Genomic DNA, 10,000 nt, shown 5'->3' on the forward strand with positions numbered 1-10,000 from the left:
GCCCGTGCTTTACGTCTGCTGCATCCGCGGTATCGAAACCAGCGGCAAGGTCTGAGCAGCACCGCCATCCGATGACGGATTGCTTCTCATTTGGATTCCATCCGGTTTTTCAAGGAAGCTTTGTGAATTTTCTTCTCCAGGCTGTGTACATCACCTCCACTCTGCCATACGTGGTTCTGACTATCTTCCTGATCAGAGGACTCACTCTGAAGGGTTCCGTGGCAGGAATAAAGTTCCTTTTCACACCAGATGTAAGCATCACCCCGCCCCTGCCCCTTTTAATATTTTCTTCATTTTTTTTAATGTTTATAGTTCTCCTAATATATATAATATCAAGTTGATTCATAGCTATTGATTTTGAGCTACTCTGTATTAATTCTCAAACGCACACCGTGAAAAGAACAGTGCGATCGGATGGCTCCTTTGAGTACCGAACCGTTGAGCACAGTGTCAAGTCACTCCGGTCTCTGTTAAGTGACCCCGTGAAGAGCAAAAACAAAATTATACGATCCGATGCCATATAATACTGCAATAGCACTCCGCTATTTCTGCCCTTGCTGCGAGCGTCAGCACATTCTCACAAGGCCGGATTAATAATCCTCGTCATAAAATGAAGACCGCCCGGATATAAACGTGCTTCTGTTGTTATGTTGGCAAGAAACACATTTTTATTGAGCGATTATCTTTTATGATTCTCACACAAAAGGGGGACTTCATTTGATGCGTGTCATATCAAAGAGTAACGTCTTGCCACGCGGTCTCGCCATGTCATAAAGACGAGCACATTTTGGCGCACGGGGAAGGAGCGTTGATCATTTTAGATCACGCGATTCGATTCGATTTATGGAAGGTTTTCTGATCAAAGGTGAATGAGTTGATGAATCCGGCGACGTGGTTGGACGCCGGCGCGCAGGTTTTCTACTCCTTCAGCTTGGCGTTTGGAGGTCTCATCTCCTTCTCGAGTTACAACTCTGTCCAGTGAGTAAACCACCCAGTAGACCTGAACACCGTCCGCACTTTGGACGACCTTGTTGACCTCCTCTTTCCCGCGTGCGACGGGCAGCAACAACTGCGAGCAGGATGCCGTCCTCATCTCCATCATCAACGGCTGCACGTCAGTGTACTCAGCCACCGTCATCTACTCCATCATTGGCTTCAGAGCCACCGAAAAATACGACGACTGCATCGGAGGGTGCGTATGGATGTCGTGAGTGGCAATTTCGGGCATGCGCAACACGGGAGGCAAATGTTCAGCTCATGCGCATGCCCAAAATTCAGATTTCCCCAAAATTCAACATTTTCTCAAATAAAGTTCCCACCCAAAAAAAAAATCGTGATTCATTCTCACATCCAACACTTCAACATATAAAAAAGATAACATAAGATCCACGTGAGTGCTTCCATTTGTGGCTTTGGATGTCGCATGCTAGTTCGAGGTATTCTTTGTCTTTACGCAGCAACATCCTGAAGCTGATGAACGCCTTCGACTTACCCGAGAACAACATCACAGAAAGCAACTACAATGACATGCTTCTGTACCTCAACCAAACCAGTCCAGAAGTTGTGCAAGATTTGCAAATACAGCAGTGTGACATGCAGTTCTTCCTCAGTCAGGTCTGCCAAAAACCTTTGCGGACATTCCACTGCGACGCGCCGCGCGTGTGCGTGCGTGTGTGGTAACGTTTGGCGCCATTTTTCCACAGGGGGTGGAGGGAACAGGTTTGGCTTTCATTGTCTTCACAGAGGCCATCATAAAGATGCCCGTTTCTCCAATCTGGGCCGTGCTCTTCTTCATCATGCTCTTCTGCCTCGGTCTGTCGACTATGTTTGGAAACGTGGAGGGAGTTGTGGTACCACTGCAGGATCTGAAAGTGTTGCCCAAAAACTGGCCCAAAGAGCTCGTCTGTGGTAATGCTCACTCTTTTCTTCATTCTAGACGATCGCAGGACACCGAAATGATGATTCTGCCGGTCACTATGCGCGACTGGCATAGATTGATGAACAAATATACAGTACATGAATTGACAAACAAGTTGTCCGCATGTATGGAATACTTGACGTGTGAACAAAACCGAGTCTTTGTCGTTGCTTTCAGGTTTGTCCTGCGCAATCCCTTTTGCCTTTGGCCTCATTTTCGCCATGCGCTCCGGCAACTACTGGTTGGCTCTTTTTGACAACTTTGCTGGTTCCATTCCTCTTCTGGTCATCGGGCTCTGTGAGATGGTCGCTGTTGTCTACATTTATGGCATCGATAGGTACGTCCCGACAGGAAGATATTGCTCCATTTGCTTTCCTCATATGTTGTATGAAAGCTGCGGGGGGGAATGCAGCGGGTATAAAAAAAAGTCTACACACGCCTATTCAAATGGCAGTTGTCTTCCATCCGTTTTCGGAGCCGCTTCTCCTCACGAGGGCGATGCTGGAGCCCAGCCCGGCCGTCTTCTGGCAGTCGTTGGGGTACACCCTGAACTGGTTGCCAACCAATGTAGGGTAGACTTTTTTTTGTAGCCGTTGTGTGAATGAAATGTTTTCTCAAATTTTTTTTTTTGGCGGGGTTGGGGGGGCAATTCACTATATCTCTCCAAATCAAAAGTCTTTTTCCACCATTGTTTAAGACCCCGGTAAAGATGAGAGAAGATTGTCAAAATGTCAATTAAAAAAAAAAAAAAAAAAAGTCTCATTGGCTTTAAAACACAATTTGGCCAGGGTGTGACTCAGGTTCGATCCTTTGCTGTTCTTTCTCATGTTTACAGCCCTCTCTCATCCTCAACGTTGTCTTTATCTCATCCGGGAACCGTGTTATACAACCGCTTATCATAGGCGCTATGCTTAAATGACATCAGTACATCTTCTGATTGCTTCCTCGTAGGTTTAACAAAGATATCGAGTTCATGATCGGCCACAAGCCCAACATCTTCTGGCAAGTGACCTGGAGGCTGGTCAGCCCGCTCATCATGGTCATCATCCTGGTGTTTTACTTGGTCACGCAGGTCACAAAGTCCCTCACGTATTTGGCCTGGAACCCAGAGTCGGTAAGCGTCACTCGCGGCAGACCGTTGTCGGAGTTGCTTTTGCGCCCTGTGTCTGATCGCGGCGTTTCCCTGTTCCGTCTGGCTTCACAGGCGAAATTTCCCATCCTCGAAGAGCGTCCGTACCCGAACTGGATCTCCATTCTTGTTTTCCTCCTGGCGGGCGTTCCCAGTTTAATCATCCCGGCCGTGGCCCTTTTCAAATTCTTGCGGACGAGGTGCTGCAAGCGGAGGGATGACAGTGGCGACACAGTCAAGACCATTTCTGCCCAACTTGAGATATATGATAAAATTAAGTATTAGTTCAGGGGGGTTCTTTATTATTATTATTTTTTTTTTTTACAAAACCAAATCTCTTAATACTGTTGATAGGGATTTTTTTTTTTTTTTTTAGCCATCATGTAAATTTCCATTTCAACCTGCATTTGTGTTGTTGATAGTGCTGCTGCATTATTATATTATTTAATATCCCATGTATATTACCTTCAATGCCTGTGTAATGTCAAGTTATTATTTGAATAAATGTGTAAATAATCGCAATTTTAACACTGGAAGATCAATAAAACATTTGTATCATATTATTTGGTATTTTATGTGTGTGTGTCGAGCTGCCAACAGAAGTTAAATCTGTTTTAGATTTTGGTTAAAACCGGTTTTGCCGATAGCGATGATTAAGGTCTTTTATAGCAAGTCTAAAATCATTTTTTTCCCCCCCAAACCTTCGTAAACTCCTTTCTATTTCTTTACTTTGCTTTTAAATGTTGAAAATTTTACAGAGGTTCCCGGGTCTTGCTAATCCCGCCTGCTTTCGATGTCTCCCTTCTTCAACGCGCGTGATTCAAGTGATCAGCTCATCAGCGAGCTCCGCAGGAGCCTGATAACGGTCCTGACCATTTGAATCACGTATGTTGGAGGAGAGAGACATCTGAAACAGGATGGATCGGGCATCTTGAGGACCGGACTTGGGCACCCCTCTTTGTAGATGCTTATAATTGTTGTATTGTTTAGTATGTGAAGCAAATTAAGTTAGCTTGTGTATCAAATACGCGATATCAATAAATCAGCCTTGCCTTGGCTGGTGTCCGCACGTGCCAAATTTAGAAACGGTCCCGCTTCCTCTTCCTTCCATCGTGATCTCTTGTTGAACATGTTGAGACTGAGCCAGTCAATATTTCTAACATGAATGTTTATAGGCCTCGGGATTTAAATGTCTTTTTTTTTTCTCCCCCCTTCAAAATAATCCAAATAGATTTATAGCATTGTGGAAAAGGGCTCTTCAAATAGTATTAGAGCATTCAATTATGGGTATAAAAGGGTAAAAGTGCAGAGTGCATTAGCTAATCTTTCTCCACAAAAGATCATAAAGTGATTTCGACATTGCTGATTTGGGCTTTGAACATATTGGTACATGCGTGCTAATAAACGCCCATTTCAGCACTTCATCTGCCGGCTGCAGACGACTCCTCCGCTTCGGTCGGTGGACGCCATGAGACTGACTCTTCCAAACCCGGGACTGGATCTGCGGATCTCCTGCCATGAAGATCTCGACAGGATGGAGAAAGAAGAAGCCGATAGCAGGCCGAAATGGGACAACAAAGCTCAGTACATCCTGACCTGCGTGGGCTTTTGCATCGGCCTCGGCAACGTCTGGCGATTCCCCTACTTGTGTCAAAGCCATGGAGGAGGTAAGATGAGGACAATCATTTGAAAAGAGATCCATGAGAGCTTAAATGGTGAAGAATTGGACATCTTAAGGAGGGTCAAAGTCTCCAACTTTGACTCAAAAATTGTCTCGTCACTTTCATTAAAAGTCACTTGCTGTCCTTTGTGCCAGAGGTCAAACGACGAGTTGAATACATAACCCGACCACGACAGCTGGAGTGTAAAATTGTCGAGTTTCGTTAATCATTGTGGGAGTGGAAGCTCCCCCCGAAGAATCCTCGGGCGGTACATCGTATAGACCGTATAGAGTGAAGATTACATAAGAGATGATGTGACTGTTTATCTTGCCCAGTTTAATGGCATTTTGGAGCCAAAACACATAAAATGCATGTCCTACAAACAGCGGCCTCTTTCACAATGATCTTCCTGTCCTATTTCACAAGTCATAACTTTTAATGTGCACACTCAGGACACCGACCTGCCCCAATTCCGTGACTTCTTGAAACTATAACGTAACTTTGTCTTCGAAAGGTTAAGCGATATTGCAAGGCACTACCAAGAAAGTGACACGTCAACCTGAATAAATAAATACCACCTACCAGCCCCCCAAAAATACAAGGAAGGGCAAGATATTAGGTACAGCTGCATTTTGAGCTTGCATATTCTGCGTTTGTAGGTTATGAGAAGTGCAAATGTTCTTATTGTGTGTTTTCATACAGTACAGCTGCGTGCAATTTCTCTTCAGAAAAAAAAAAACACATTTGTGTATATTTGGGGGGAGAGCTGGAACAGATTAATTGCATTTCCATTCATCTCAATAGAGAATTATGATTTGACATGCGAGTGTGGTCTCTGAGATCATTACATTTGTATCTCAAGGTACCACGATAATTGTTTTTAATTCCATGTCCATAGCCATGGTGCCAATTACTTTAATTATTATTTGTACCGTCATCATCATCATCATAAATAAGCAAAAATAATGTCACCTTCACCAACAGCAAGCTCATGCTACCGGGACGTAAAGTCAATCCAAAGGAAATGAAGTGCTTCTAACATTTTGCAGGATTTCTTATGATCTCATGAAAACATGAATTGAATCTGTCGATGCAAGTTTTGTCGGGTTTTTTTTTTTCCTGATGAAAAAACACCCAACGTGTCATTTTCCAGGAGCTTTTTTGATCCCCTACCTGCTCCTGCTGGTGTTGGAAGGAATGCCCCTCCTGTTGCTGGAATTTGCCATTGGCCAGCGTCTCCGCAAAGGCAGCGTGGGAGTGTGGCGCGCCATCAGTCCTTACCTGACTGGCCTGGGTACATTGAATGGAGAAAACAAAGAAAAAAAAAAGACCACGCAATTCTTTAATGATGTTTTTTTTGTTTGTTTGTTTTGTGTTTTTCCAGGGATTGCCTCCATGCTGGTGTCCTTTTTAGTTGCTCTGTATTACAACGCTTTGATAGCCTGGGTCATGTGGTACCTTTTTAATTCCTTCCAGAGCCCACTGCCTTGGACCCAGTGTCCTCTCAATGAGAACGCGACAGGTACTTCAGAAGAGTTTTACAACCACAACATTGCATTCGTGCTTATCAGTTGTGGGCAGTGACCGCAACGGACAGCGGTCCCCCAACTGACAAATGACCCAATTTACGACTTTTTCGAGATCCAAGCCACTCAGTCAAAGTTTTTTGAGTTGCTTGTTTTCCATGGTGGCGCTGAACTTTGCAGCAAGCAGCACATCGGCCGCCCGTGAGCAATTTCTAAACAAGAGGCCCAAGCGCTTGCTTCAAGTTGTTGATCGCCATCTTCAGTTGTGATGTACTGTCAAACGAAACAAAAAAAAACAAAAAGAAACGACACGCTGCTTATTTCACCGAGCGACACTGACAAGACCACCAGCTTAATGCTAACAAATAATAGGAAAGACAATTGACAAGGTAACGAAAATGACACTGATATTGGACTCGTTTGAAACCTTTCAACAACTTCGGTGCGTTTCATTATAAATGGTGAAACTGTTCGCAACACAATGCGCGGCCCGCCACTGATGTTTACGGACCGTATACTTGCTCAGGTTTTGTAGCCGAATGCCAAGAGAGCTCCACCGTGGACTATTTTTTCTACCGGGTGACCCTCAACAGCTCAAGCTCCATTTCGGACTCTGGGGGCCTCCACTGGCCCATCGTGGTGTGCCTTTGCGCCGCATGGACCGTTGTCTGCATTTGCTGCATCAGGGGGATAAGCAGCTCAGGCAAGGTGCGTTGCCATTGATTGACGAGACACCTTTAGCGTGTCAACTATGGACGAGCTGTTTGAACGTGTTGCTGTCGTTGCTTTGAGCGCAGGCTGTGTACATCACAGCCATCCTGCCGTACATCGTGTTGGCCATATTCCTGGTGCGAGGACTCACCGTCAAAGGCTCCTTTAGCGGTATTCAGTTTCTCTTCACCCCAAAGGTATTGTAAAATGTCACAAACAACAAAGGCCATTCGGATATTTGCACAATACCTCGCTTGTTCAGAATCCAATGTATCCATTGAAACGTCTTCCAAGTGGATCCCAACACAGCGTGGCGATGTCACGGTTTTTGTTACAGTTGGAGGAATTGATTAACCCGTCAACTTGGCTGGATGCGGGGGCTCAGGTCTTCTACTCGTTTGGTCTGGCGTGGGGTGGCCTCATCTCTTTCTCCAGCTACAATCCCGTTCAGTGAGGGTCTTTTGTAGCATCCCCACGTACTGTATGAGAGCAACGCTTGTGGAAATGACGACGGTGCTTGTTTCTCTTCCCTCAGTAACAATTGCGTGCAAGATGCTGTCATCCTGACCGTCGTGACGGGCCTGACTTCAGTGTATGCTGCCACGGTTACGTATTCCATCATTGGCTTCAGGGCCACTGAGAAATATGACCTGTGTTTTAATGAGTGAGTACACTTCCTTGTTTTTTTTTCTTCTTTTTTTAGGATACGTCGGATTGTATTATTTATTTGACAGGTTTTTCATCTTTCAAATCGATTGAAAGGTTGAGCAATTCCCTTGTCACAAAGTTACATGTCAAGCACCAATGCCAGAAAGCCACCACCGATGGCGGTCGTAGGTTGCGGCGCATCGAGCATCCCCCTGTTTTAATTCTCGCTCGATATTTCTTCCCCAGTAACATCATGTCATTAATAAATGGATTCAATCTTCCGGAGGACAGCATCACTCCAAGCACTTTCGACTCGGCATTACAACATCTCAACAGCTCCGATCCCGAGGCTGTTCTGGCGCTGGACCTTAAAACCTGCGACTTGCAAAAACTCCTCAGTGAGGTAAAGGTGTCGCATTGGTTGTGGAGTGTTGTTTTCGACATGTGACTAACGTGTATCGTGTATCCAGGGAGTGGAGGGAACAGGTCTGGCATTTATTGTTTTCACAGAGGCCATCACCAAGATGCCCGCTTCGCCCGTCTGGTCTGTTCTCTTCTTCATCATGCTCGTCTGCTTGGGGCTTTCCACCCTCTTTGGCAACATTGAGGGAGTGGTGGTCCCCTTGAGAGACTTGGGTTTTTTCCCCAAAAAATGGCCCCACGAAGCCCTGACTGGTACGTCTCTCAGAATAATGAGCAAAACTCGGAGCCGCTAAACTGACTGGTTCACGGATTTCACCTATCGCGGGTTCGTTTTTGATCGTCACGAGGGTTCACTGTCATTAAAATCGCCTTGAATCTGGGGAAGCAACAAAGGCAAGAATGGCGCTGGGAGGTTCTAGGCTCTAAGCGGACACTTTTGCATCTTCATGAGGATGTAACATTGCGATGCTGTGATGCGTTTTTGTGTTTCAGTGATCACCTGTCTCAGTGCCTTTGTCATCACCCTCCTCTTCGCTTTGCATTCTGGGATTTATTGGCTGACGCTTTTCGACAAGTTTGCCGGATCGATTCCGCTTCTGACTATCGGATTCTTTGAACTCGTTTCTGTTGTTTATATCTACGGCATCGACAGGTAAACGCGACAATGATGATCAGGTTCGCCCGCTTGCGGCGAGCGTTTGAGAACTATATCCAAACGCTTCTGTGTCTCAGGTTCAACGAGGACGTGGAGTTCATGACGGGACGCAGGCCTTCCATCTTCTGGCAGGTTACGTGGAGGTTCATCAGTCCTCTCATCGTCCTGGTCATTTTGATTTTCTACCTGATAACCCAAGCCCGAGAAGAGCTCACCTATTTAGTCTGGGATCCCACTTCTGTAAGCGCTTCACGGATTGTTACACATGGGCGGGTTCAACGTTGGACAAAAAGCCTCATGATTGTATTTTCTCAACAGGAAGCCTTCCCGTCATTGTCATCGGAAGCATATCCTGCATGGATCAATGGAATGATTTTCCTGTTAGCAGGGGTTCCTACTGTGATTGTGCCCATGTATGCGTTGTGTAGGTTTATCTATGTGTGCTTCAGGCAGCGAGTAGGTTGAACAAGACGGAATATCGTTGGTATTGTGTCATGGGCTTCCATGAAGGCGAATCTTCGGCGCGATAAGCGCAAAGTGCAACTTTACCATGCACGCTATTTAATTAAGTACATTGCAAGATGTTTCAACTGACTTTGGCAATTGCCCGTCTCTTAATATTTGTTCACAGGCAACAGGATACCGTGTGACAAAAAAAAAGAAAAATGTTTGGGGTGATACCACAAACAGTTTAGTTGTTTTTTTTTCTGATTTTCTTAAAAAAAATATGTCTATTTACGGTATATCTAAATTCATCTTTCTTTAAGTGTCCAAATAGTGTAAACTGATATTGGATTTACACAACAGCAGCCACCGGGTGGCAGTCTAAACCAGGGGTCATCAACGTTTTGGGAACTGAGCCACTTCTTGGTCACTGATTCATGCAAAGCACAACCAGTTTAAGGCACACACTTGACAAGAAAACACATTTGCCAAAATGACCTGTCATTTTGGTTATTATTTGTAATGAAAAATATTCATGTATGTGGCGACATTGAGTGATTTGTCCCGATAATTTTCAGTGACGGTTCGACTGTCCAACGCTTTATTTCTGTCAATATCTGCGAGCGTTTAATATTTTCAAATGATCACCTCTTCAACATTACGGGTAAATCACAATGTCCCTTCACCAGTGAGGGCTACTTAGGTCCCGATCGCTTACCGATCGCTGCTGTAAGATCACCTGTATCAGCTTTTCGAATAATCACAGCTTCTCATCAGACCTGAGAGAGAAATGCAGCCGAGTTTTTTTATGACATGCTCACAAAATAAAAATGTCACAAAAGACAATATCCTCATGGTAACAACATCTCTGGATCCACGTGCATC

The 10,000-nt window shown here is 45.0% G+C and overlaps 1 protein-coding gene and 1 pseudogene across 1 annotated transcript in view; both read left to right on the forward strand.

Moving 5' to 3' along the window:
- Positions 1 to 3,615, forward strand: part of LOC109519185 (sodium-dependent neutral amino acid transporter B(0)AT1-like) — a 5,886-nt pseudogene extending 2,271 nt beyond the window's left edge.
- A 632-nt stretch (positions 3,616 to 4,247) lies between these two features.
- LOC109519188 (sodium-dependent neutral amino acid transporter B(0)AT1-like) overlaps positions 4,248 to 10,000 on the forward strand; it is a 5,773-nt gene continuing 20 nt past the window's right edge. Inside the window, exons 1-12 of the mRNA XM_019875579.1 lie at positions 4,248 to 4,714; positions 5,862 to 6,002; positions 6,093 to 6,230; positions 6,761 to 6,942; positions 7,032 to 7,142; positions 7,283 to 7,395; positions 7,481 to 7,609; positions 7,840 to 7,996; positions 8,064 to 8,268; positions 8,509 to 8,668; positions 8,749 to 8,911; positions 8,990 to 10,000. The exon at positions 8,990 to 10,000 is cut by the window's right edge and continues 20 nt beyond it. Of these exons, the coding sequence (XP_019731138.1) occupies positions 4,438 to 4,714; positions 5,862 to 6,002; positions 6,093 to 6,230; positions 6,761 to 6,942; positions 7,032 to 7,142; positions 7,283 to 7,395; positions 7,481 to 7,609; positions 7,840 to 7,996; positions 8,064 to 8,268; positions 8,509 to 8,668; positions 8,749 to 8,911; positions 8,990 to 9,136 (1,923 nt within the window). The 5' untranslated portion in view covers positions 4,248 to 4,437 and the 3' untranslated portion in view covers positions 9,137 to 10,000. The remainder of the gene's footprint in view (positions 4,715 to 5,861; positions 6,003 to 6,092; positions 6,231 to 6,760; positions 6,943 to 7,031; positions 7,143 to 7,282; positions 7,396 to 7,480; positions 7,610 to 7,839; positions 7,997 to 8,063; positions 8,269 to 8,508; positions 8,669 to 8,748; positions 8,912 to 8,989) is intronic.

This window comes from Hippocampus comes, unplaced genomic scaffold (assembly GCF_001891065.2).
Source record: "Hippocampus comes isolate QL1 unplaced genomic scaffold, H_comes_QL1_v1.1 scaffold12, whole genome shotgun sequence".
In the NCBI taxonomy this organism is placed as follows: Eukaryota; Metazoa; Chordata; class Actinopteri; order Syngnathiformes; family Syngnathidae; genus Hippocampus; species Hippocampus comes.